This window comes from Gracilinanus agilis, chromosome 2 (assembly GCF_016433145.1).
Source record: "Gracilinanus agilis isolate LMUSP501 chromosome 2, AgileGrace, whole genome shotgun sequence".
NCBI lineage: Eukaryota > Metazoa > Chordata > Mammalia > Didelphimorphia > Didelphidae > Gracilinanus > Gracilinanus agilis.
In genome coordinates this window covers 655,609,730-655,637,527 of record NC_058131.1, presented here as the reverse complement: position 1 = coordinate 655,637,527, position 27,798 = coordinate 655,609,730, and the positions used below count along the sequence as shown (strand labels likewise).

The 27,798-nt window shown below is 43.4% G+C and overlaps 1 protein-coding gene across 3 annotated transcripts in view; it reads left to right on the top strand.

The window, feature by feature from the left end:
- Positions 1-854: 854 nt before the first annotated feature.
- AP3B2 (adaptor related protein complex 3 subunit beta 2) overlaps positions 855-27,798 on the top strand; it is a 53,270-nt gene continuing 26,326 nt past the window's right edge. For 2 of the 3 annotated variants that reach the window (XM_044662713.1, XM_044662711.1), the window contains exons 1-9: positions 855-967; positions 23,194-23,269; positions 23,916-23,990; positions 24,260-24,355; positions 25,247-25,407; positions 25,646-25,712; positions 25,918-26,100; positions 26,503-26,789; positions 27,048-27,102. In XM_044662713.1, the coding sequence (XP_044518648.1) occupies positions 855-967; positions 23,194-23,269; positions 23,916-23,990; positions 24,260-24,355; positions 25,247-25,407; positions 25,646-25,712; positions 25,918-26,100; positions 26,503-26,789; positions 27,048-27,102 (1,113 nt within the window). The remainder of the gene's footprint in view (positions 968-23,193; positions 23,270-23,915; positions 23,991-24,259; positions 24,356-25,246; positions 25,408-25,645; positions 25,713-25,917; positions 26,101-26,502; positions 26,790-27,047; positions 27,103-27,798) is intronic. The other variant, XM_044662714.1, reaches the window with a different exon arrangement.

Sequence of the window (27,798 nt, the reverse complement as noted above, 5' to 3'; positions counted from 1 at the left end):
ACCTTTTGCTTTCTCCCCTCCTCACTCCCCACTCCCAGCAAAAGAGAACTGAATTTTGAGTAAGAATGCCTGATTTTCGTGGTGACTCAGATGGCAGAAGTGTGGCCTGGGTGTTCGGTAACGTGAGGAGATCGTACTATCTGATTTCCAACATCCCTTCCAGCTCTAAATCCTCTGGTTTTCCTAACAAGCAAAGGAAGCCTTATTTAAAGCAGGTTTTTTGTTGTTGCTGTTAATTGCAATGATAGATTGCAGAAGAAAGGGTCCACTCCCTACCAATTATAACCCCAGTCACTCCTTCAAGATGAGTTCAGTCCCTAAAGCACAGAGGACTTGCCTAAGGTGACACAGCCAAGAATGTGTCACAGGCTAATTTGGAACCCTGTCTTCCTTAAGTCACTACATCTCACTGCTTCTCACACTAGAAACTTAATCAATTCATGTTGTTTCCCTCACGTCCCTCTTCCCATAACAAAAGCGTAGCTTTTATTCTCTCCAAAGTCTGGCTCCCCCTGCCTCCCCCCAGTGAGAGAGGAAACCCCTAGTTGGGAAGACTGGGAACCTCCTTCTATCCCTTTAAGAGGAAGGGACGTCCTTTGGGGAGGGGGGTTTCCTTGTTCACGTGAGGATGATGTCAGAGTTCCTCGGACGGGGAGGAGCCAGGTGCCTGCTGCAGTAACCACACACCCCCGCCCCGAACCCCCCTTTTCCCACTTCCTTTCCCGGCGCCTGGCCCTTTAAGAAGCTCAGCCCTGATTCTGGATCCCTAAATCCGTGCTCCAGCATCACCCAGCACACCTTGCTTCCTTCACCCTCCTCCGGACCCGACCTCGCTCCCCCCGACCCTGACCACCATGTCGGCCGCTCCAGCCTACAGCGAGGACAAGGGCGGCTCCTCCAGCCTAGGGGAGCCCGAATACGGTCACGATCCGGCCAGCGGCGGCATCTTCTCCTCCGACTACAAGCGGTGAGGCGGAGCCGGGCAGGATGGGGCACGCTGGGATGCAGGCCCCCAGCTCTGGGAGGGAGCCCTCCCCGGCCACGGGGCCCGGGATTTGTGGGGAGGGGGCGGGGCTACCCACCAGGCTCCCCTCTAGCAGATGGGCCAGGGAGAGTGATGGCTTGCTCTCTCAGCTCGAAGGGGCAAAGAGTCATTCTTGCTCCTAGATTTGCTGCCGGATTCAGCTCTGTGCAAGGAGCTACTGAGCCCTTCTTCATACCTGCCCCCTCACTTCCACCCCATCCCTGCATCCTCCATTCAGGTCTCTTTCTCCTTCGTGGGGAGAACCTAGATCTCGGTCCCAAATTCAGGCCCATGGTTCACTCGGACCTGGGACCGGAAAAAGGAGCGAAGAGGGCTGGAAGAGATAGAGGGTGAGACCCAGGCCCAGACCAGGAAAAGATATCGCGCCTGTAGAGTGGGGCTGCACGAACTAGGAGGAATTATGCCTGGAGACCGGAGGTCGAGGGAATATAGGGGCAGAGGTGGATGATCCAGAGGGCAGAAGAGGGCCAGAGAGAAAGGCTTTTGGGGAAGGAAGGACTATACAAGGCGATCTGGGCAGAAAAAGCCCGGGGGCTGTCGGAACGGGCTGGTACCTTAGAGGAGCTCTGCTTTGGCAGGAAGGAGACTGAGATGGGGATTTGGGGAAGAAGACACATGGTGGGGAGAATGGCTGAAGACCTGGTTGGATGGAGATAACTGAGGACCTTGGGAAGATCTGGGGGCAGGAGGAAACCTGGAGGCCTGGCGGGGGGGAAGATTGAAGGAAACGGGACCAGAGCCTGGGGGTAGAGTAGTCAGGTACTTGGGGTGATAGGACAGCAAAAGGTCTAGGAGGCCGCATGAAGGCCCGGGATGGGGTAAAGCTTGGAGCAATTGGGTCCGTCTGAGGGGATCTAGAAGTGGAGAGACTTGTGAACAAACTGGAAGTCTAAGATCAGAACCTAATCTCATTCTGGGACTAAAATTTCCGAGCCCTAAGAAGGCAGGCGAGGGTCCTAGGGACCAACTGGAGCTAAATCTATTTGCCTGACCCCACCCAGAGGGATTCCTGGCGTCCAGAGTCAGCGCCGGACCATGGACAGCTCTTCCCCCGCCCCCTACACTCAGGCCCGGCCCCACAGCCCGCTCTAGCCTGTGACGTAGGGGGCGTGGAAAAAGTAGGGGTACGAAGGAGGGGAGGTGGTTTTGAGGTTCCTGCGGCTGTAGCGGCCTGGTTTTGGTTCTCTCTGGCCTTTGTGGGGGTTGGGGCAGCCCTCCTCGGCCTGGACGTACCTTTCCCCACCTCACAGTAGGGAGCTGGGTCTTAGGCTGTCAAGATTCACAGAGAGGCGCTGCAGACAAGAAAAACTATCCTTCCACTCCCCGAATTTGTCATCTCCCCACCCTTTGGAGGGCAGAGCCCCAAATGAGTCTGGTTCCGAAGTGTTGGATTTCTAGGTTACTCCTCTCTACTCGAGAATCCCAAACTCAAACTCTTTCCTGGATGCTTTCTCTGACTTTTATAATTCCCTTCACATATGTACCCCCTTTCCGGCTATTCCTACCCTCCGCCCCCAAATCCCTAACTAAATTCCCTACAGGGTCCTCCTGTTTAGCTCCACCCTCCCTCCCCGGAAATGTCCTTTTTGCTTCTAGTTGGGGAGTTAGGGCAGTGAAGTGAAGTTAACCAATCCCACTGAATATCAAAAACATCAAGCTCTCATCTTCTATGGAACTCTCCATCCGGAGCCCTCCATTGTCCTGCTTCTGTATTCTTTAGAAGGCTGGTATTTAGCATATTCCCTGCACTTCTGGCCACCTCACAGCTCCATCTTGTCCTTGTCTCTGCTTCAGTCAGTTAACAAGCATTAAGGACCTACTAAGCGCCAGCTACTGTGTTAAATAAACTATAGGAGTACTAAGAAAGATGGAGTCCTTGCTCTCGAGGAGCTTTATGGAAGGACTTGGGGAGATAAGACACAAACAATTATGCACAAATAAACTATGTATAGAATACATTTGAAAAAATTAATAGGGGCGGTAGGTAGCTCAGTGGATGGAGAAGACCTGGGTTCATATTTGGTCTCAGATACTTTCCAGCTATGTGTCCTTGGGCAAGTCGCTTAACCTCAATGGCCTAGCCCTTGCTGCTCCTTGGAACTGACACTTAATATAGATTCCAAAACAAAAGCTAAGGGTTTTGAAAGAAAGAATTAATAGAAGAAAAGTACTAGAATTAAGGAGGATCAAGAAAAGGTAGGATGTTAGTTGTGAAGTGAGATAAACTAAGTCATTGTTCAGAAAAACCTGTTTTTCCTTGGGGGAAAAGTAGAAATCAAGAATGAGCCTTTCTGTGAAGGCCAGACAACTCAAAAATAACATTCACATGAGAAAATAACTCTACAGCTGTCTCACAGTCCAGGATAAGAGATAACAGTGGAAAGCCCTGCATTACCAGCTTCCAGGCGATAAAAAGTTTGCTTCAAGGCTATGTAATGAACATTATTCTCTTTGTATCTTGAACCATATAAAACTGCATTTTAATTTTAGTTCGGGGCAGCCTTCACTAGGAAGGTTGCCCTAGCCAGCGAGATATGTTTATTAATCAATAGATTAATAAAAAAAATATTGGTTCCACTCATTTGAACCTCTGGGTGTCTGGACTTGTTATCTGAGATACCCCACTTCAGTTGGGACTTAAATTGGAAGCCAAGGAAACCAGGAGATAGAGACAAAGGAGGGAAATCATTCAAAATATGGGGGACAATCGGTAGACATTTCCAGTCTCAGGAGATGTAGTGTCTTATTCTAGGAACAGCAAAGGACACCAGTCACAGAGGGAGGAGGGGTTTAAAGGGTAAGGGAAAGGAGGGCTAGACGTTGAAGGGGTTTTGAATGCCAAGCAGAGGATTTTAAATTTGATCCCAGAGGTGAGGGGAGCCATTGGTATTTATTGAGTAAGTAATAAGGTCAGTCTTTAAAGGTAAGAAAAATCACTTCCGCAGCTGAATGGAGGATGGACTGGAGTAGGGAGGGAGAAACTTGTGGCTAGGACACCAACCAGCAAGCTAGTGCAAATAATTCAGAGATGAGATGATAAAACCCTGTACCAGGGTGGTGACAGTGTCAGAGGAAATAAGGAGATAGATCTTATCTTTTACAAAGGTAGAATCAACAGGACTTGGGCAAAAGATTAGATGGGGGGAGAGGAGTAGGGGCTGTGAGCCTGCATAATTGGGAGATCGGTAGTACCCTCAATAGTGATGTGGCAGTTAGGAAGAATGTCTCCTTCATTATGTCTTCTCTCAATGAAACTCTTATCTTATCAGAACTCCCATCTGCCCCAGCTGTGAGATTAACCATCCTTCCTGTATGATTCCAAAGGATATTTTAGTGTCCTGGGCTACCTACCTCACAGGTTTGTTACAAGGAAAGCTCTTAGAGTGTTAAATGTGATCGATTATTATCATCATTGTAATTACTTTTTTTTAATCCCAGGATTCCAGTAGTGGTCTCTCTCCATTGTCATCTCCCAGTTAGATTAAGGCAAGGTTATTCTGTGCCCCAGGATGGAAGTAGAACATGCGTTGTTCATTCAGCCTTAGAACAGAACACATTCTCATAGTTTCTGCCTTCCCTTCCAGTCCCTGAAAGTCACAGCATCCCTTGGGATTTTCTAGTGGGTTCTATTGCTCATGAAAACAGGGGACAGACAGACAGGTGTCACCCAACAAACAAGAGGAAAGCTACAGGCTAACATCAAGTTTCTGACCTCTCAGGAGACTCACATTAAACATGTTCCATGGAATTAAATGACATTCAGTCCTTTCTCAGGTCCATTGGCCCCATTGGAATAACCATAGGGAGCCTTTTATGACTGGTGCTCAGAGTCCTACGGACTAGACTTGTTCTTTGCACTAAGACCCTTTGGGGTCAGAGAAGAGGACCAGATGATAATATTGGGCTCTTGGTCTGCTGAAATAAGACTTATTTGTAATTCAGAGAGAGATGGCTAAATGGCAAAGTGGATAAAACACTGGGCTTGGAATCTTCCTAGCTATGTGGCCTTGGGCAAGACCTTTGTACACCTAAGAAGCAGCTAAGGTGATTCAGTGGATAAAGTGCTGAGTCTGGAGTCCAAAAGATCTGAGTTCAAATCTTTCCTCAGACAATTTCTAGCTGTGTGACCCTGGGCAAGTCCCTTAACCTATGATTGTCTGGCAAAAGAATCCACTGGAGAAGGAAATGACAAACCACTCCAGTATCCTTACCAACAAAACCACATGGATAGCGATGATCTACAGGATCACCAAGAGTCAGACTCAACTGAGTGACTGAACAACAACAACATAATTCACATAGAAATCTAAACTTAATAACGTTCCCTCTAGTATCTTCCTTATTCATAAAGGAAGGTTGTTATGAAGGCTACAGAAAGAGCATTGGACCGAGGAATCAGAAAATCAGGGTTCTGGTCCAAGAGCTGCCACTAATTAGATGTGTGACTTCACACTGGCAACTCTTTCTAGGTCTCAGTTTCTTTGTTTGTAAAATGAGAAAACAGAAGTTCTTAATGTGAAGTCCTTGGATTTCAGGGGAATCTGTGTAGCTAGAGGGCAGCAAGATGATGAAGTAAATAGACACTGGGCCTGGAGTCAGGAAGAGTCTCATCTTCCTGAGTTCAAATCTGGCCCCAGTCACTGACTAGCTATGTAATCCTGTTTGCCTCAGTTTCCTGACCTGCCAAATGAAAGGAAGAAATGGCAAACCACTCCAGTGTCTTTGCCAAGAAAATCCCAAATAGGATCAGGAAGAATCAGACACTACTAAAACAACTGAACAACAAATAGCATGCTTGGATGGGGAAAAACACATTTTTTAATTATTGCTAATGTCTAATTGAAATTTAGCATTTTCTTTAATCATAGATTTTTTTTAAAACCATTGTTCTAAGTAGGAGACCGTGACACAAAAAAGAAGGGTAAGGACACCTGATCTAGAATCTCTTCAGATTTAAAGTTCTTTGATTCACTAACTCTCTTATACATCCACCATCTTTACTCCCATGCCATCACATCATAGTCTGAAGAATTTCCATCACTATCTCTACCCTAGTGTTGCTATACTGATTCCTTCGTCCCTCATTGCCATCCCCCAACTCCTACTTCTGCCCCTTTTCTTCTTATATCCCCTTTCTTCCACATCTAAATCCTCCCACATCTCCCACCCCTATTTCACTAAAAACAAACAAAAATAAACCACAAGGTTAATTTTTTTTTGGTGGGAGGGACTTTCGAATTACCAAATAGTACTTACATTCCCTCCCCCCCACCACATACAAATCTTCCCCCAGATTCTCTAAGAAGAAAAAGAGAAATTGGAGCTGACCCCTGCTGCCCTCTCCTCCCTCCCCCTATCACTGCTCTACCATCCAGGCTCCAGCTGTCCCATAACAGCATCACATTTCTGAGTTTCCGTGGAGCTTGGGCGGGTGGAGTATCAGTGAGGACTCACTGAAGCAGGAACTGAGTCACAGATCAGCTGGGGAGAAGAGAGGAGGGGAGAGAAGAAGGAGGCGGACTTTGTCTGCCTAGGGGGGGAACCCTGGTGTCTGGGACTAGATTTAGGGGTCTCCAGGGAATCCTAGAATCTGAGGCACAAAGCCTGATGACGCCAATGCAGCGGTTTCTGCAGCTCCCAGGGACTATGGTGAAGCCGCCGGGGAGCAGGGGGGCTGAGGAGGCAACAAGCCCTGTTCTAACCCCTGAAGGGGGGGCCCCAGCCTGGTACCAAGCCCTGCAGCCAGATGAGCTACGGCAGCTCCAGACCTCTGAAGAAGATGTATCCCCAGAAGGAGGCTCTGATGGGGCCAGCCACAGCCAGCCTCTACGGTATGGTAGCAGGGCACCCTCCAGGGGACTCCCACAAATCTGGGGAGATAGCAAGGGACCCCTTTTCAGGTTATAACTCCCAAGGGCTGAGCTGATCTCACTGTCAAGGGGAATCTGGCTAGGATGTGTGAAGGGAGGAGAGAAGTGGAGGAGAAGAGAGTCTGGGTTCTGGATTGTGTTATAAATGGGGATAAATATAATATAAATATACCATACATTTATATTATGTAAATATGATAGAGCTATATAATAATACAAATATATAAATAACTATAAATGGGGATAAAGGGCTAAAATGCAAGGGAAGGGGTCCAAGGGTTTGCTTGTGCATGTGGAATGGGGATGCTTCAGATTTGAAGGGGATGTTTCAGATTTGAAGGGGATGTAGCTTTGTACACTGTGTGCACTTGTGAGAAGAATTCTGAGATAGGAGTTGGGAGGCTCATGATGATCTTTGAGATGTCCCCATCCCTTGGACCCCAGATAAGTGTTGTGGATGGGTGATACACACTCATTGCAAGTTGAAGGACTACTTTCTGGGAGTATCTTTTAGAGGAAAAAATGATCCAACTTATATGATTGAAGGAGAAGTTAGTTACTTGGAAAGACTCTAAGAGGAGGGCATTACCCTTGCCACAGAGCACAGATGAAGAGCCTTAGGGAGTTGGATTTCAGTTTCCATGACCCTGCATTCACTGGCACTTTTACGGCAGGTACCACCTACCCGCTAGGAAAAGGGCTGCTGATCCCTCTTCCCCTTGGCTAGGAAGGGATCAGAAGTCAGGAATGGAACCAGAGAGCGAGGGGTCCGTACAGGGTTAGCCTAGAGTGTAAAGGGATCCTTCTATAGGAGATGAATATTTCATGGCCTTAGAGGTATCATCGATTCCATCTCTCCCTCCCTCCCTCCCTCCCACGAAAGCCTAGAGTAGGCAGCAACAGGAGGGAGGGGGGAATAACTGGAGGATGTGTCAGGGGCTGCCAGATGGCCTTCCATCCCTCTAATAGACTGTGGCTATTGGGATGGGTGGGACAGAAGGGATCTGGGCACCTGCTTCAACACAACCCAAACCCAACAAATATTTATTAATAGTCTACTACATACAAGGGACTGTACTCAGTTCTGGGCTGGCAAAAAACAAGCCTAAAAACCAATCCCTGCCCTTAGGAAGACAGCAAACATTTATAAAGTCCCTACTGTGTGCCGGTATTGAACTGTGCCTTGGGATGGAGAGAAAGGCAAAGAACCAGCTGACAAGGAGCTCAAAATAACAGAGGAGAAAATGCAAACAACAATATTCAAACAAGATAAATACAGGATAAATTGAAGATAATCAACAAAGGGAAGATATTAGCATTAATGGGGCTCAGAGAAGATTTCTTGTGGAAGGTGAGATTTTAAGTGAGTCTTGAAGTCACAGAGTCAAGCAACAATAAAAGAATAATCTAGGAAAGATAGTTTGAAACCAAAATATGAAGGAATTTAGATACCAAACTGAGTAATTAGTAATAATAAATGTTTTTTAAAATAAATACCAAGCTGAGGAATCTGACATTTATCTCTTAGGCAATAGGGAGCCACTGATGTTTTTTGAGCAAGAGAGGTAAATGGTCAGATCTTGGCTTTAGGAAGATTATTTTGAGATCTCTCTGGAGAACAGATTAGAGAAGATACCTGGAAATACAATTAGGAGGTTGTCTTCAGTGATACAGCTAATAAAGGTCTGAGGTGAGCATCAGTTGGTAAGCATGGATTAATTATTAAGCTGGGGAGACAAAGATCAAAATTTGAGTCTGCTCTTTAGGAGTTTACATTTTATTAATAAAGAAATAGAGGTTGAGGGACTCCTCCACAGCCACCCAGGTGGATTAGAACTCAGTTCTTCCAGCTCCAAAGCCTGCCACCCCAGCAGACAGCTGTCACTCTCTACAAAGCTGCCAGCCTGGATGACAAAGCCTGTGGGCCACCTGTGGTCATCCTGTCTAGAGAAGATGACTTGTTGCAGCCCCACTAACGTTCTCCTCTGACAATTATCACGGTGTAGCAATGGCCCTAGACTCTCCCGGGCTGTGGCGGAGCAGGCACCTTCCAGTGGACACCCTACAACAAAGCTTTGGCTTGTCCTTTGAAGACCTCCTAAGCTAAAGTCAGACAGAAGCTTCTTCCCAGGATGACGTCCGAGTCATCTTATCTTCAACCATCTAGCAAATCCAGGGGGATCTCAATCTGCCTCTGTGGAGGGAAGACCCACCCCAACAAAGTCACTACTCCTCTGGGGTTTTGAGATAAGGATTAAATTGTGAGGGGTTCTTGACATCCCTGATATGGGCACAAAATGCCTTAAAACTTGATGAGCCCATAAAATTGAGCCTTCTTTAGCAGTAAGACGAGTTAAACTGGGATCAGCTGGACCAGAGACAAGGCAGGTAAGTCATCAAGGATGCCAGAATAGATGCTAGAAGGAAACAAGCAGGTAGATGGCATCACGATGTCCAGTGTCGGGAATAGGAAACCCAAGTCTAGGCACTGGGGTTTAGGGGCAGACTTTTGGTCCCTAAAATAATTTTAGGTCCAACAAAGTATTAATTTGTTATATTTGGCTATATTCTTTTGTTACAAGGGAGGATTCTAATGTAGGAGAGGGCAGTATGCCATTGGGAAGTTGGCCCTGATATGATTTTATTTCTTATTTATTTTTTATTTTGAATTTTGAATATTTTTCCCTAGTTACATATTTCATGTTCTTTCCCTCTCCCCCAAACTCCCCTAACCCCCCTTAGCTGACACACAATTCCACTGGGTTTTATATGAATCATTGATCAAGACCTAATTCCATATTATTGATAGTTGGACTAGAGTTACCTGATGTGGTTTTAAATGAACATCAATGAAATGGTTTTTTTTAAGGATTATAGAGCTAAGCTAGGACCCTCATCCCAGAGAAATTGAAGATATTAGCACAGGGGCTCACTAGATAAAACAAGAGTCAAGTTATGCAACTCAGATGAGGATTAGTCATACGAGAGAAGGAAAACAAAACAAATAAAGAATAATTATAGTGAAGTGAGGAATTCTAAGGGGGAGAGGTGAAGAGGGATTGCATTTCAGATATTACAGGGGAGCTAGGAGATGGGATTGAGTTGGGGTACAATAAGTAAGCCAGTTTGTATGTCACACATACAAAAAAAAGTAAAGAATATTATATGATTATAGTGACTGATGTTGACCCAGAGAAGACAGGGGGAAATGGATCTCCCTCTTTTGTTTGGAGAGATGGGGGACCACAGATATGGAGCATTTACATGCTGTTAAGAGACCTTCTCTCTATCAGTTAATTTTGGGTCAGGTTTTTGTTGTTGTTTTTATTTTAGTTTCTATCTCTATATAACATATTCAGAAATGATTATTATGTAAAAACAAAAGACATTTACATAATTTCTCAAATTAAAAATCTAAGTCACTGGCAGTGGGATACAAATTCAGAGCATGAAGCAGCAGTAAAACAACTGGGTACTAATTCCCACACTAGTAATAGTATTATAAATAATAGAAAATATATATTTATTAGTCCCTTATATTCCTTCTACTATGTCTAGTAGCAAAATTAGTTCCAGAGTATAGATTAGGGATGGAAATTACTATTGAAGCTTCATGGTCCCCCATATCAGGACTTCTTCTGTCTCATACAATTCAATCCAACATTTATTAAATGTCTACTATGTACAAAGCACTGGAAATCCAGAGACAAAAATGAAATAGTACCAGCTTTCAAAGAGCTTACATGTAAATAAACGAGCAGATAGAAAATATGGTAAAAAGTAATATGAAGTAATTTTGAGGAGCGAGTATCAATGTCTGGGGGAAGTGGCAAAGGCTTTGTGTAAGAGATGGTCTCAGAGCTGTTTTTGTGTCTCAAAGAATGCTGGGATTCTTAGAGGTAGAAAAGGAAGGATAGTGTATTCGAGGCATGGGGAAGAGTGGGAACAAAGGTATCGATCAAGGTGAGAGAAGAAATGTCATATATGTGTATCTGATCCCAGTTCCCTTGAGAGAATTCCCTCTGGTTACCATTTGCCTAGACCTTTGCCAGAAGTATAATGGAGATGGGCAAATGGAACCAAGACGTGGAAATTTAGGGTAGAATGATGATTTTTGGATTGCACAGTGCTCCTTCATCTTCCCACATTTTATGAATGGTTCACCATGTCAGTCACCTTGTGGGGTAGCACAGTCTGTTTTCTGGATCATAGATGGCATGATGTCCATGTACAGTTGTGGAAAGACTTGGCAATTTAGAGAATTCATTCTTACTTTGCTTGCTTCCAAAGGACACAACAATAATCGAGTCTTCGAACCTTGAGAGAAGAGATGTTGGCACCTGGCAATGAGGACCGAGCAATGAAGAGATTATTAGTTCCTTTGGAAGGAGCAGTTTCTGTGAAATGGTTGTTAGCCAGACTAGAGAGCTAAAAAGAGCATGAAAAGAAAGCAAATGGAATCAACAGTTGCAAATGGCTTTCTCAGGAACTTTAGCCAGGAGAGGGAGAAGAGACAGGATCACAGCTAGGAGAGATGAATGGATTAAGGGAGGATGGAGGATGCTTGTGAGCAAACAGGGGGAAAGCAGCCAGTAGAAAGAGAAAGATCGAAGATTAGGCAGACAGTGGAGGTGTTAAAGAGAACAGCTATCTGCTGGAGAAATTGGAAAGAATGGGTTCATTTGTTCAAGGGTTTGCCTTGGCAAGTAGCTTTCCCCTAGATGTCCTCTGAGGTTCCTCCAACTCTGTAATTCTATGATTCTGTTGCTGTGGCAACACCAATTCCATGCCAAACTAGGAATAGGCACCTTTATCCTCCAGCAGGCAAAATTTCTGGGTCACATCCTCTCTCTATTGACACACAGTACATCTTCTCAAGGTGAGCACAGGGATGTGCTAGAACCATTGTTAAAATTTTAAGTGTGAACAATTCAACCTTAGAAATTGGCAAATGCTACAAATCAGAGCTTGATTTGTCATTTTGTTGATTGTCTCTAGACTTAAGAAGTGATGGAGAAAATGTTTAATAATGTATATTAAACATAAAAGTGGGCTATGCTTTTTCAGAGAGTCAGTTTTTAAACACATACCAGCATGCCACTGTTTCCATGAATGCCAAGAACCTTCCCATGGTTCTTGAGCCCTCAAGGGTGTTGTGAAAGGCTCATTTCACCAACCTACCAAGTGATATGTAGTGCTTTCAAAAAGTCTTTCATTGAAAAGTCAAGCCTGGGGAACCTTCAAAACTCAAATGGGTTTTATTCCATCAGTGGTGGGAGAGCACACATCTTGGTGAGCCTGACACATAGTAGGCATTTAATAAATGCTTATTACTTGCTTAATGGCCTCTTGACCTTGGGTCACCCCTGTTCTTTTCTTCTCTAGACCCCAAGGACTTGTCCACCTGCCTTTCCATCTTGCCTCTTGTTTTCAACAGGGATTTTTCTCCTCCTTGACCCAGTGCAGAATGATAATCAGGCCAAGGTCTTCTTCCAAACCTTCCTATCCCAGAAGCAAGTACACAGCCCTTTCAAGGGTTTTTCTTGAGGGATTCTTATTAGTGACAATGAAAAAACAAGCCCAAATAACAATGAAGAAAAAAGTGAAACATCTTTAATGGTTTTGGTCAATGACTTGGATAAAGGCATAGCTGGCATCCTCTTGATATTTTCAGATAACAGAGCTGGGAGGGATTTCTAAAACAGTGGATGACAGTCAGGCTCCAAAGGGATTTGGACAGAATAGGTTATTGGGCTGATGTTTCAGTCCAATAGGATGAAACTTAATAGGCATAAATAGACTTGGGTGCAGAAAGTCAGCTTCACAATTATAATAACTAATAATTTTATTGCATTTTTAGATTTATAAAGCACTCTACAAACGTCATCTCATTTGATTTGCACAAAAACTCTGGGAAATATAGCTTCTATTATTATCCCCATTTTATAGGAGAGGAAACTGAGGCAAACAGAAATTAAGGGCTTATTCAGGACATGGCAGCTAGTAAGTGGCTAAGACCAGATTTGAACTAAAGTCCCCTTTACTACAGGCCCAATTCTCTGTCTACTCCACTACCTCTCTGTCTCAAAAAACATGGGGGGAGAGATGTGATTAAATAGTAGTTTACTGGGGAAAAATATGGGGTTTTAAGTGGCATTCAAATTCAATATGAGTCAACAATTTAATATAATAGCCCAATTTCGCTAATTAAATCCTAGTCTTATAGTCATCTACCTTAATCAGACCACATCTGGGATATTCTATTTAATATATTCAGTCAGTATTATTGTATTCAATCAAGGAGGGCATTTTAAAAAGTGCCTTGATAAACTTGAGGCCATTCAAAGGAGCAATAGGAAGGGCCTTAAGACGAAAACATTTTAACATCATTAAACATATTAACACATTAAACATAAACATAACATATTAAAAAAAGAAGCAGGTACATGAAACTTAGAGAAAAGAAACCTTGAAGGGTCTTCCCTTCCTGGGAGATGATATGATCTTCAAGCATTTTAGCCCTTAATACATGGAAAACAGATTATTCTGCTTGGGCCCCCAAATAGCAAAATTCAGGAAAATGAGTAGAAGTTACAGACTTAATTTGCAGATTTAGGATTGATATAAGGACGAGTTTCCTAAAAGTTAGAGCTATCAAAGGGTACAACAGACTGCCTTTGGAGGTAGTGGGTTGTCCCTCACTGGAGGTCTTCAAGCCGTAATTGGATAATTACTTGCTGACAATATTGTGGAAAAAATTCTTGTTCAGGTTTAGGGTAGATTAAATGGCCTCCAAGGTTCCTTCCAGCTCTGAGACTGCAATTCTCACAATAAAAATTGTGCCTTGTATCCTTTGAAATATGAATGGAGGTTAGTACTCACACAATAAGGGAATTTCAGAGGTGGGCAGGTCCTTGGGGATCATTAAATCCAGTAATTTCATTTTAGAGATGAGGAAACTTCAGCACAGAGAGGGAAAGTGATGTCAAAGTCAGCAGAGTAATAGTTGCAGAGCAGAAATTCAAACTTGGGTTTTCTGACTTCCATAAAACTGCTGAGCCATTGGCCTAGAACTTGCAATATTTCTTCTGTCTGGTAACAAGATTAGTCCCAGAATCTGAGCCACCAGTGAAGATACATATGGAAGATAAGTAGCCCTTGTGGCCAAAGATAGATGGACCACAATTAACCCCATCTGTGCTAATGTGGGTCTTAATTTCCTCTCTGTCTTGCTGCCATTCCAGGACACACAGCCCAACACAGGACAACCTTGATAGTTATAACCAACCTCACTCACCAAGATGGCGCACGAACTGGTGTTGATGTTTGGGGAACTATGGAACTGGGAAGTGGAGAATGAGAACATATACATTATGGACTAGACTTGTCTGCGCCTCATTTCCCTTGTGGGCAACTATTGGGTTGAACAGGACCTAATGGAGTTGCAGCTTCCTCTAGCCTATTTAGGGGTGATGGAGAGGGGGAAAGCTGCTAGTGTAAGAGTAATTTGGTGGAAGGCAGAGACTGGCCTTTGTATAAAAAGAAAATATGGTGATAAAAGCATGTTCGGTAAGGTGGTAAAATGAGTGCTGGAGGAGGGAGGAAATCGCATATGTCCAGTTGTGTCCAGTGTTTCATCTTGGTTCTCCTCTTCTTGTGTCTTCATTGTGGTACAGAAAAGGTAGTAGAATTTCCTAATGTTTGTATCAGTTCTGGGTCATGCTTTGTTTTGCTACTATGGCCTCACACCGTATGTACCAATATGGAAAACCATTGATGCTAAAGCTTTGAAATCAGGTCTTGTCTAGCATTCCCAATTTGGATTGTGACAGCTGAGTTTGCTCCCCATTTCCTGCTCTAGAGAAGTACTTCCCTTGCTGTGCAGGCAGCCAGATTTTTCTTCTAATGGCTTGTCCATGTATTCGGACTTCTAGTCTCTCTGACTTGGTAATTTCTTTTTTTTTTTTAATTAAAACATACCATTCTTCATTTTATTTCTTCCATGAATTTTTCTCTAGTATAAGCAATATGCATCTGGTTTCACAACATAATGAACAGGGAAATATATTATATGATTATAATATTATTATTATATTATAATATTATATATGATATATAATATTATATATAATTATACAATTATATATAATATAATCATATATTATATTTAATCATATAATATAATATATATAATATTATAATATTACCTGCCTTCTTGAGGAAAAGGAAGAATGAGAGGGAGGAAGAAAAAAAAGAATGAGACACACATTTTTTGACTTGGTAATTTTTAAATGAGAACTTGAGTTCGTATTCCAGTTTTGGTAGAACTCCTTCGGTGAAAATACCCTCCCACCAGAATACGGACAAGGACAGAATAGGCAAAGTATATACTCAAATGATGTCCCTACTGCTAATCTACTTATCAGAGGCAGCTCGATGGTTGAGTAGCTGGATCACTGAGCCAAGAAGAGCTGTGTTCAAATCCAGTTTAGCTATGATCCTAGGCAAGTCACTTAATTTCTGTCTGCCTCAATTTCCTCATCTGTAAAACGGGGATCATCATAGTACCTACCTCCCAAGGTTGTTGTGAGGACCAAAAGAGACTATATTTATAAAGCACTTAAGCCCATTACCTGGAACCTGGCAGGTTCTATAAAATGCTTGCTTCATTTCATTCCTTCCAAATTACTGAGTCTCCTATGGAGCACCACAGAATTCATCTGGAACACCAACATCGGTGCTTCTACCTAGCAAAGATTCTCCTAGAGATATCATCTCTGGCACTTCTCGTCTTTACTCAATTGGCTGCCATATTAGTCCCAGACTTATAGAAATCTAAAGGGTCCAAACTGATTTTTAACTGTACTCAGCTATAAGCCACAGGTATCACTAGTGGCCAGGGAAATTTTAATAGGGGAGGCAAAAGGTATGGTTTCCTTCAGGCTATCCTCCATCAGGATGATTATCCACATCCTCAGCAGACTTGAGCCTCATTAAGTATTACTCAGGAGATAATCAACCTCGTCGTATTTATTTTATTTGACCTCAGTCATTTATTTCATTGGCATACTACATTGGTCCAAATACAGACTTTGCCTTATCCCAAATATAACTATAAAACTTGGTCTTTGCACTAATATGGCTAATTGGCTAATTGATCTTTGTACATGTACACATACAGACACACACACATACCACAGCATTCTCTCTCTTTTTTAACTCTTACCTTCCATCTTAGAATCAATATTGATTCTAATTGACTCTAATATCTATCTAATGTAATATATAATCTAATCTAATCAATCTATTGATTCCAAGACAGAAGAGCAGTAAGAGCTAGGCATTGGGGGTGGTGACTTGCCCAGGGTCACACAACTAGGAAATGTCTGAGGCCAGATGGAGCCCAGGATTTCCCTTCTCTAGCCTGGCTCTCAATCCACTGAGCCACCTGGCTATCCTCAGGGCATTCATTCCCTTTGGAAGAGATCTCAGTTTCAGAGCATGCTTTTGGACCACACAGTGTCTTCCATATTCCCCCACTTCCCATGGCTTATGGATCTAGAAGCTAAGCTACAGCCATATCTTGTGTTAGCTTCCCTAATTAACATGGAATTCACTGAATCTATGTAGAAATCATGGAATTTCAGAGCAGTAAAGGATCCAAGGGATCACTTTGCCCATTCCCTTGTTTTTCAGATGAAAAAACTGCAGTCAGCAGAGATGAAGTGACCCAACTAGGGGACCACAGTTAGTGGCAGAGTTGGGAATGGAAGTCAGATTCCTTTGACTTCAATTCTCTGTGTTTTTTTTTTCATATCACCTTGCCTGCCAAGCCCAAGAAACTCTCCACTGTTACCCTTGTTCAGTGGGTATGTGTAAATATGCCCCAAATTTTGGAAATAAATATGTACACATATAAGAAATTCTTAACATTTACACACATACTGCACCTATTTCTAGTATCATATCAGCTGGAAAAATTGTAGAACTGAGGACTATCCGTGAGAACCTGCCAGGTAAATACCTGTTGCTAGGTTGGTCCATGTTTAAGAACCTCAGTTGAGAACAGTATTGGCAGCATATAGAATGGACCAGCTGAGGCTGGAAAGGATCTGAGAGACCATCTTGCCCAACTTTTTCATTTGACAAAGAAGGAAATTGAGTTTAGTGTGTGTGTGCATATAGTATGTGTTTATTGCATAAATATAGATCTATACACAGATGTGTGTGTGACCCCTATACATACAAAACTTGTGGGTTCCCAAGAGTGGTTCTGTGAGAGGACATTGGAACTGGAAGAGCTGGGGATCACCCATGGGAGTGCAGACCCTCCTGGGGACACTCCTGGTTTCTGGAGCCAATCTGGGCGCACCTCGTCGTCTTTTCTTCCGCACATCCTAAAGGAAGCAGACAAATCCTTTCGTCGGACCTCGAGGATGCTGGCGAAGGAGTCCCATTGCAGAGATGTGACCTTGTGCCCAAGGTCAGTCTATTTATGAAGCAACAGGCTATGCCTCCATCAGTGGTATTAGAAGCAGTGAAGAAACGAACCCCTGCGCATGAGGAGGAAAAGACGGGAGAATTAGTGCCAGGACACCGTGTTTTCCAGAGAAGTGGAGCTTATTCTTTAGAGGAATGTGTGGGTACAGAGTGTAGAGTAGGAGGAGCAAATTGTGCAAGAAAATGGGCTTGTGGGGGGTTTGCTGCCCCGCTGAGTGGGCTGTGACTCGGTGTAGACTCTCCCGGAGAAATTTCCAGGAAGAGCAGGTGATCAGCAGTGTCAGATGCTGCAGAGAGGCTAAGGATGAGAATTGATAAAAGACCATTCAACTTAACAATTAAAAATCATTAATGACTTGAGAGAGAGAGAACACTTTTAGTTGACTGATGGATGAAATCAGGAACCTCATTCCCGCAGGGGCCCCTCATGTCCCTTCTTTAGCTTCCAGCCCTGGCTGATTTGCCCCTTTATTCTATGCAGAAGTCTCTTCCCTTAGTACCATGTGCTGTCTGTTTTATTTCTGGTAAATAAAAACACTTCGAAAACCCCAATGGGGCTTTGTCCTTATTTCAGTGACAGGAGAGGGGAGCTATTGCTCCCTTCCTAGAGGATCTAGGGAGGAGAAATCTCTTTGGAAGAACAGGGGAGGACAGATAAGAATCAAATGTTTAGAACTGAGTGAGAAAAGAGGAAGTGTAAGCACTGGGCATAGATGGTTTTCTTAAGAAATTTAGCCAAGAAGGGGAAGATATATGTAGGAAAATAGCTAATGGAAATGGATAACCAAGTGAAGGTTTTTTAATGATGGGACAGAGATGGGTATGGTTGTATGCAACAGGGAAAGAGCAAGTAGAGAGTGGGGATGTTAGAATGGACAATCTGCTGGACAAGACAGGATGAAATGGAATCAAGGATTTATAGAGAACTACTCCAGAGCGATTTGGAACCATGCCCAAGGGGCTATAAATGGTGCATATCCTTTGACCCAACAATGTCATCACCAGGTCTGTATCCCAAAGCGATCAAACAAAAAGGAAAAGGACTTCTATGTATAAAAATATTTATAGCAGCTCTTCTTGTGGTGGCAAAGAAATGGAAATTGAGGAGTGGCTGAACAAATTGTGGTATATGATTTTGATGGAATACTTTTGTACTAATAGGAAGTGACAGAAAAAACTCGAAAGACTTATATGAATTAATGGGAAGTGAAGTGAGCAGAACCAGTAAAACATTGTACTCAGTAACAGCAATATTGAATGATGATCAACTGTGAATGACTTGCCTATTCTCAGCAATACAATGATCTAAGACAATTCCAAAGAATTTATGATGAAAAATGTTAACCACTTACAGAAAAAAAATCTGAATTCAGTTTGAAACTTTTTTTGTTTTCTTTGTTTTTCCTGTTTTTTTTTTCAACCTGGCTAACATGGAAATATGTATTGCATGATTTCACATGTATAATTGAAACCACATTTCTTGCCTTCACAATTGGTAGGGAGGGGGGTAGAGATTTGGAAGTCAAATTTTAAAATGAATGTTAAAAATATCAATAATATTTTTAAAGGGTGTATTTGGAAGATTTTATCTTAACAAGGAGAAGGGTTACTTCTTAAGTTGAGTCTTGGGTGAAGGAAGAGCTAGTGGAGGAAAACATCTGAGTGATGTGACATGAGAAGGAGGGGAGGAAAGGAAGTTCTTAACTAATGGCTTTAGTGTTTCTATCATACTTTATTTATAAAAGAATTATAGATTTGATAGCAAACCTAGAGGGTGTATATCTGATGCTTCTGCATGGTATGGACATTCAGTTTTCAAATGATGTGCTAAACCATCATGAGATCTAATTGATATAGTCAAGGTAGAACAGGTATATCATCGTAGGATCATAGACTTAGAGTTGAATAGGAACTCTGAAGTCAAGTCTCTCATTTTTAAGATGAAGACTCTAAGGTACAGACAACTTAAGTGACTTGAACAAGGTCACGCAGCTAGTGGCCAAGGTGGAATATGAACCCAGGTCTTCATGATTCTGAATCCATTGACCCATCCACTCTGCCAGGTTGCCTCCCTCAGCTTCAAGTATGGGACTGGGTAACTGTCCTCTGAAGAGGGTCCCCAAAACATTAGCCGTGGGTTTCATGGGATCCTACATGGAAACTAGACTGATCTCTTTTGGTTGTTATTGAGTCATTTCATTCCTGTCTCACTCTCCATGACCCCATTTGGAGTTTTCTTGGCAAAAATTCTGGAGTGGTTTGCCATTTCCTTTCTCTAGCTTATTTTACAGGTAAGGAAACTGAGGCAAACAGGGATACATGATCTGCCCAGGTTCCCACTGCTAGTAAATGTCAAGGTCAGATTTGAACTCATGGAGTTGAGTCTTCCTGACTTCAGGCCCAGCACTCTATACAATGCATCATCTAGTTGCCCACAGTATGATACCTACACCAATGGAATTATAGATTCTTGAAGCATTGACACAAGTGTGGAGATTATTAGAGAATTTAAAAAAATTTTAAAAGTCCCCCAAATCAACATTGTCCATGGGTTTCATGGGATACCAAATTTATCTAAACTAGAGAGGAGCCTTCATGTCCTTTCTGTAGCTTCTACCCCTGGCTCGTGGGCTTGCTCCTTTATTCAGTATAGAAGTTTCTCTTACAAGTTCCCTGTCTCATATATTGTACAGGTATCCCTTCCACATTGTGGGGTTTAGGAGTATGGAACCTTGTGCTCCAGAAACTCCTTGTAAAAAATGTTGGCCTTCCCTTCATATCAAAGAAGAAGTCTGAATTTTTTTCTTTCATTTATGGAGTGTTTTCAGTACCCAATATGCATTTATGAGTTACTAAACCTTTTAAGATATCTCTGTATTTCTAGCTGTTGTGTGTCATCCCTTGGCTTCTGCATTCCTTTTGCAAACTTTAACTTTTTACTTATTTTAGTATTAAAAAATAAATTGCATATATTTATGGTATTAAAAGACAACATATGTTGATATTATTTAATACTATACATATATTTTATGAATTTATGAATTTCTAAACTTTTTCTGTGTCATCTGTCAGCCATGGCATGTTTATCTGTGCCTTTCACAAAAATCCCCCCAAATTCCCATTTAATTTTTTATGCTGACCTGCAATATAACAAAACTGCATTGAAGAAAGTTGCCATGTGGAAAGGATATCTGTGCTACTAATAAAAAACAGTTAGAAAGCCCCAAAGAGACATTGTGATTGTTTGAGGAATAGGAAACCATTGCTCTCTCTCTAGGAAATTTAGGGAGAAAGAAACTTAGTTGGAGGAACAGGTGAAGACAGTCCAGAAGGGTAAGCCCCATAAGACAAAAACAGATCAACAGTGGAGTTTTAGGAGGATAAAGCCCCCATTAAGCCTCAGTTTCCTTATCTATAAAATGAAGATAATATAGTACTCAATGGCTTTTAGAGGATCAAATGATATCCTATATATATAACACTTCATAAACTATTAAATGCTACATAAATGTCAGCTCTTTATGTTAAATATTTATTATCTCAATTATTATAGCAATTCTAATTGTTTGAAACTCAAGTTTACAGAGTTCCTTATATTTTAGCCTAATTGTTATTGTTTAATGTTGTTGGGGATTTCTGAAGAAGGAACTTTTAGAGGTTATCTCTTCTAAGCCCTTCCTTTTCCAGATGAACTTAAGAGAGAGAGAGAATTCCTTATAGAATAAAAAGAGTGAACCCAGAAGCCAGGGCCCAAAGATATAGAGAGGGGATCACCTCTCCAATTTAGACAAACACTGAAAGTGGAAACTGAAGCCCCGAGGTTAACTGAGTCACCTAAACAGAGCTGGGCAGGACTCAAACCCAGATCTTCTGGCACCAGATCCAACATGCTTTTTTACTGAACCATAAAGAGATGCTGTAGATGCTCAGGTTAAGACCTCATCACCCTTGCCCTGCTCCCTGGCTTCTTGGTGGCTGTCCCAGTCTGCCTTGTCTTGCTCTTGATGCTCAATCCCTTATGAATCACCAATGACCTTTTAAAAATTATTTTAATCTATTTATTCAAACTGAGAAATGTACTAGCAGAATTTTCAAGCCAGGTAGTTTGTAATGGAGATTAGCACATTAAAAAGATAGGGCCTCCTGAAATTATTTTTTAGTGATATTTTATTTTTCCCCAATTACATATAAAGACAATTTTTTCACATTCATTTTGAAAAAGTTTTGAGTTCCAAATTTTCTCCCTCCTTCCCATCCCTAAGAAAATAAGCAATCTTGATATTGATTTTACATATACAATCATGTAAAACATTTTTTTCATATTAGTCAATTTGTAGAAGAGACATCAAACCAAAAACAAAAAGAAGAAAAAGAAAGTGAACTATAATATGTTTCAACCTGCATTTATACCCCCTCAGTTTTTTCTTGGAGGACAGATGCTATTTTTCATCATGGATCTCTGGGATTGTATTGAATCACTGCATTGCTGAGAACAATTAAGTCTTTCACGATTGTTCATCAAAAAATATTGCTGTCATGGTGTACAATGGTCTTCTGGTTCTGTTCATTTCACTTTGCAATAGTTCATGTAAGTCTTTCCCAATTTTTGTAATCCTGCTTGTCACTTTTTATAGCACAATCGTATTCCATCACAATTATATGCCACAACTTGTTTAGTCGTTCCTCAATTGATGGACAACCCCTCATTTTCCAATTCTTTGCTACAAAAGAAAGTTGCAATAATTTTTTTTTACAAATAGATCCATTACCCACGCCCTGCTTTTTTTTTTTTTTTTACATCTTTGGGATATAGACCTAGTAATGATATTGACAGATCAAAGGGTATACACAGTTTTAGAGTCCTTTAAGCATAGCTCCAAATTGCTCTCCAGAATATTTGAATCAGATCACAACTCCACCAATGATACATTAGTGTTCTAATCTTTTTATGTCCCCTCCAACATTTATCATTTTCCTTTTCTGTCATATTGACCAATCCTATAGGTCTGAGGTGGTTTCTTGGATTTGTTTTAATTTGCATTTCAGTGATTTGGGGCATTCTTTCTTATAACTATAGATCATTATATATATATGTAACATAATAATATATATATATAATCTGAAAACTGATTTTCTATGTCCTTTGACCATTTATAAATTGGAAAATTACTTTTATTTTTATAAATTTGATTTGCTTCTCTACATACTTGAGAAATTAACCTTTTATCAAAGAAAGATACCTGCTGTAAATTTTTTTCCTAGCTTTCAGTTTTCCTTCTAATCTTGGTTCCATTTTGTTTGAACAAAACTTTTTTAGTATCAAAATTATCCATTTCACATTTTATAATGCTCTCTAATCTCTTGTTTGTCCTAAATCTTCCATTATCCATAGATCTGAAGAGTAAACTATTCCATGCTCCCTTCATTTGCTTACAGTATCACCCTTTATGTATAGATCACGAACCCATCTTGACCTTATCTTGGTATGTGGTGTGAGATGTTACAGTCCAATGGTCTTGAGACTGACCGACCCCTTGCCAACACCATTGGTTGGTGGGCCCAATTGTAGCATTTGCAAGGCTGATGATGTCTGCAGGATCTGTGAGACTGCAGGGTCAATAAATCTTGCCATGGTCATGAGTCTAAGGGCATCCCTGGTTCTGGTTCCCTTCTACCTTTCATGTTTCCACCTCCATTCCATTATCTCCATTTCCCCTTACTTCATCCCCTGTCTATTCTGATTCCTTGACTCATCTCTCCTCTCCTATCTCTCCATAGGCATGATGACCTGAAGGAAATGTTGGACACCAACAAAGATTCTCTCAAGTTGGAGGCCATGAAGAGGATTGTGGCGGTGAGAGAAGGAGAGGGGGAGGCCAGTGAGGGCAAGGCCTGATAGGAGGCCTAGCTTGGTAGGAAGAACCTTCCTTCATCCTCTTGGGGTCCAGCCCACTTGGTACTAAATGAATCACTCAAGATCTATAGCTAAAAACCGTATTTCCAGCAAATTCATTTTGTCAGAGGAACCCTTAGGATAAGTATGGTACAAAGGTAGGCCAGAGAGTGGAACACTGGACAGTCTGGGGGAGGGTAGAGGAAATGATAAGGGAAGTGGCCCAGAGGACAGACCCATTTCAGGTAAGGGTAAACCAGTGATTCCCAAAGTGGGTGCTACTGCCCCCTGGTGGGTGCTGCAGTGATCTAGAGGTGTGGTGATGGCCATTTAAGGTGCATTTATCTTTCCTATTAATTGCTATTAAAATTTTAAAAAATTAATTTCCAGGGGACTAAGTAATATTTTTTTCTGGAAAGGGGGCAGTAGGCCAAAAAAGTTTGGGAACCACTGAGGTAAATGAAGAGAAGGTAGCCTAACCTGAGAGATTCTTAGGGGGCCAGTCCTGCCTCCAGAGGACCATCTTGAGGAAATATATTTCTCCATCTGGAGATAGCCCCTTGTGTCCTTTGCTATTTATCATTCTGTTCCTGGCTTTCTCCCCCAGATGATTGCTCGTGGGAAGAATGCCTCTGACCTGTTCCCAGCCGTGGTTAAGAATGTGGCCTGTAAGAACATTGAGGTGAGGGGTCACAGGAAGGGGCCTGTCACGGAGGAGGTGGTGACCCAGGTTGTGAGTTATAGGGAATGAGGAGAAGGGTAGAGATGGGTCTTCCCAAAGAATGAATGAAGAAGTTCATCTATATTGTGCCAGTGGGAAATATGGCTCTGTGACCGTCTCAGAAATGTTCCTTTTCCTAGATGAAAAATTCTATGTCTGTGCACCTGGATTTGGAATTAGGGAAGGATGGGTTCCAGGAACCATCTACTCAGAAGTGTTTCTCCTCTCAGGTGAAGAAGTTGGTGTATGTGTACCTGGTACGCTATGCTGAAGAGCAGCAAGACTTGGCCCTACTGTCCATCTCAACTTTCCAACGTGGCCTGAAGGTCAGAGGTCATAATCTTATTTCACAGAGTGTCCAGATTATGTGTGGAGAAAAGGGAGACAGATGAGAGAATGGGACAGCAGGCTTGTTTGGCCTTGGAAATAGGATGGAACTTTTTCCCATGGTGGGGATGAGGGAAGACTCTCCCATTTCACATTGTAGGGGGTGACTCATAAGGTACTCCTGCTTCTAAAAGGAAGAATTTTCTATGGCATAACAAAAAAAACGCACTAAAGTTAGATTCAAAGGGCCTGTGTTTAAAGCCCAACTTGGCCACTTGATTCCTTGCATACCCTCGGACAAGTCACTGCTCTGGACCCCCATATCTTCATCTCTAAAGTGAAATAATACTCAAGGTTCCTCTTAGTTCTAAATTATAATTTCAGGAACCAATGAAGGGCAAGAGTCTTTCCTCTTGGAAAATATGAAGCTTATAATGTGCCTAGTCCTGTGCCAAAACTGTAGGGGAGATAAGAAACAGAGACATGGCCTTAAGCTAGGGAGAAGAGACTTACTTGGACAAGAGAATTCAGTACAATATAGAGTCAGTGTGATGTTCAGACTTAGAAGCTCTGAAAGAACTAGATAACCATTGAGTTTTAGAACTGAAAGGGATTTTAGAGACCATCTAGTCTAATGCCTCTACTTTCTAGAAAAGGAAACAGAGATAAAGAAGGTTTCAATTACTTTCCTATGACCAAGTATCTGAGTGTTTAAACAAAAATAGACTGAAATTGTTGTTCAGGTTCCTGTACCAGGAGGAAGATGCTTAGGGTCAGGACAAGTGGAGAGTGAAGACAAGGAGGTGTTGATGAGAGTGGGATAAGGCCTGGGAGGGTCCAGTGACCATAGAAGACCACCACTTCCTTCTGTCTTTGCCTTTTTCCTGGAGGACCCTAACCAGCTGATCCGTGCCAGTGCCCTCCGAGTCCTCTCCAGCATCCGAGTGCCTATTATAGTACCCATCATGATGTTGGCCATCAAGGAGGCTGCCTCAGACATGTCTCCCTATGTGCGGAAAACAGCAGCCCATGCTATCCCCAAGCTGTACAGGTGACCCCCTTGGACCCTAGACCTCGTCTCCATCTCCTATAGAGGGTTAACCCCGGGTGCCATGGGATGATAATGGACAGAGGTGTCATGGGAGTGGGGGGCGTAACTGTGATAGAGAATTGGGGAGTGGAGAAGCCTGGGAAATGGGGATACCAAGGATCAGGGGCGTGGTGTGGTGGGTCCCAGGTTCAAAGCCTGGGAGGCTGAATCCCTTCCAGCAACCCCTCCATCTCCCTAGTTTGGACTCTGACCAAAAGGATCAGTTGATTGAAGTCATTGAGAAGCTTCTGGCCGACAAGACCACGGTATGGAAGGCATGCATGGGAAGGAAGGGGGTACGGCAGCCTGAGCATCATTGAGGGGTGCTGGGGGGAATCCTGCGGGGCCGATGACGTCCTTCCTCCTCCTCCTCCTCCTCCTCCCCTTGGCCACCTTCGCCGCCCCCTTCGTCCTCGGCGCTCACGTCTCGGTCTCCGTCTCTCCTCTCCTCCCCGGCCGGGTCCTCTTCAGCTGGTGGCTGGAAGCGTGGTCATGGCTTTTGAGGAGGTGTGCCCAGAACGCATCGATCTGATCCACAAGAATTACCGCAAATTGTGTAACCTGTTGATTGACGTGGAAGAGTGGGGCCAGGTGGTCATCATTAACATGCTGACCCGCTACGCCCGCACACAGTTTCTTAGTCCCAACAAGAATGTGAGTCCCCGAAGAGGGGACTGGGGGCAACTGGTGGCTGGGGGGAGTAAAGGCATGATTCCCTCCCAGGACTAACAGAGAGAAGCCGGATCTCATAAGGAGTCCCCTGACTGATGGGGAAAACAACGTTATTTTGCCTCAGGAGAGGCAGCTGGGGGTCATGTTGGATGAGGTCGCCAAAGGAAAGTGTAGAAAGAGGGAGTCAAAGAGGTGTGAAGATGGAACCTGTAGGACATTGCAGAGTTGTGGGGAGAGACGTGAAGAGGGTGCTGGATTCGTGGAAAGGGATAGTTGGGGAAGACTTCCTGGGAGAGGCAGATTTTCAGCAGAGGAAAAAGGGAGGATGTCCAGGGAAAGGCCGTGGCATTAACCCCCCTCAATATCTCTTCCTTCGCCTCCCAGGAATCTTTACTGGAGGAGAACCCCGAGAAGGCCTTCTATGGCTCAGAAGAAGAGGAGTCCAAGGGGTCAGGGCCAGGCCCGGAGGAGGCAGCTGCTCCCCTGGCTGCCCGGAGGCCGTACATCATGGACCCTGACCACCGCCTGCTCTTGCGCAACACCAAGCCGCTTCTTCAGAGCCGCAGCGCCGCCGTGGTCATGGCCGTGGCCCAGCTCTACTTCCACTTGGCCCCCAAAGCGGAGGTGGGCGTCATCGCCAAAGCCTTGGTGCGACTTCTCCGAAGCCACAGGTGGGGCAGACCGGAGGGGCTCCACCCCAACCTCTCCAATGTCCACACCCGCCCCAGCCTGATTCCCAGCCTGACTTCTGACCTTGCCCCCGGTCCAGCCCTTACACAAAGCCCAGGGAGCCCCGTTCCAAGGTTGAAATGGGGGCTTCTACGAACGCCCTGGCATGGCCACTGTAGAAGTCAGCAAGGGTCTGGCTGGACTCTGGACCTGACCCTGCAGGCCATGACCCCTGAATCTTGACCTTCTCTTGTTCACAGCGAGGTCCAGTACGTGGTGCTACAGAATGTGGCCACGATGTCCATTAAGCGCCGGGTAAGTCTGCCAGGAAAAAGTAAGCATTGAGGGATTGAAAGACCCCAGGATGGCATTGGTGGAAGGGTGGTGCCTCACCAGGGGACTGCATGAACCAAAGCAAAGATGAACATAGTATAACAGGGGCCATTGAGGACACTGGCCTGGACCATGTGCAGTGGCCCATGCCTGGGATTCCTGATGCCAGCATGCTGGGGCTGGCAGATCTCTTTGACCTTGGGAATCCTGTACTGCAGTGGGTCAAGAGGAGCGAGGGTCCTCACTAAGTCTGGCATAAACATGGTGGTACACCTTGTAGTAGGGGAGCCACCAGGGAACAGCCAGCCCAAGTTGGAAACAAAGCAGATCAAAGCTCTCCTGCTGATGGGTAATGAATGGCATCGAGTCCATGAGTAGCCAGGTGAGAGAGGGACACCCAGTCTTGAAGGGAAGGGTCAGAGAGAGGGAGGAAAAGAGAAGGAGGAGAGAGAAAGAGAAAGAGAGAAAGGTGGGTAGAGAAGAGGAGAGGAGGGTGGAGAGAGAGAGGGACAGAGACAGAGGGAAAAGGAGGAGAGAAAAGAAAGAGGTGGGGAGAAAGAGAGGAGAGACAGAGACACAGAGACAGAGACAGAGGGAAAAGGAGGAGAGAGAAAAGGAGAAGAGAAAAGAAAGAGGTGGGGAGAAAGAGAGAGAGACAGAGACAGAGACAGAGGGAAA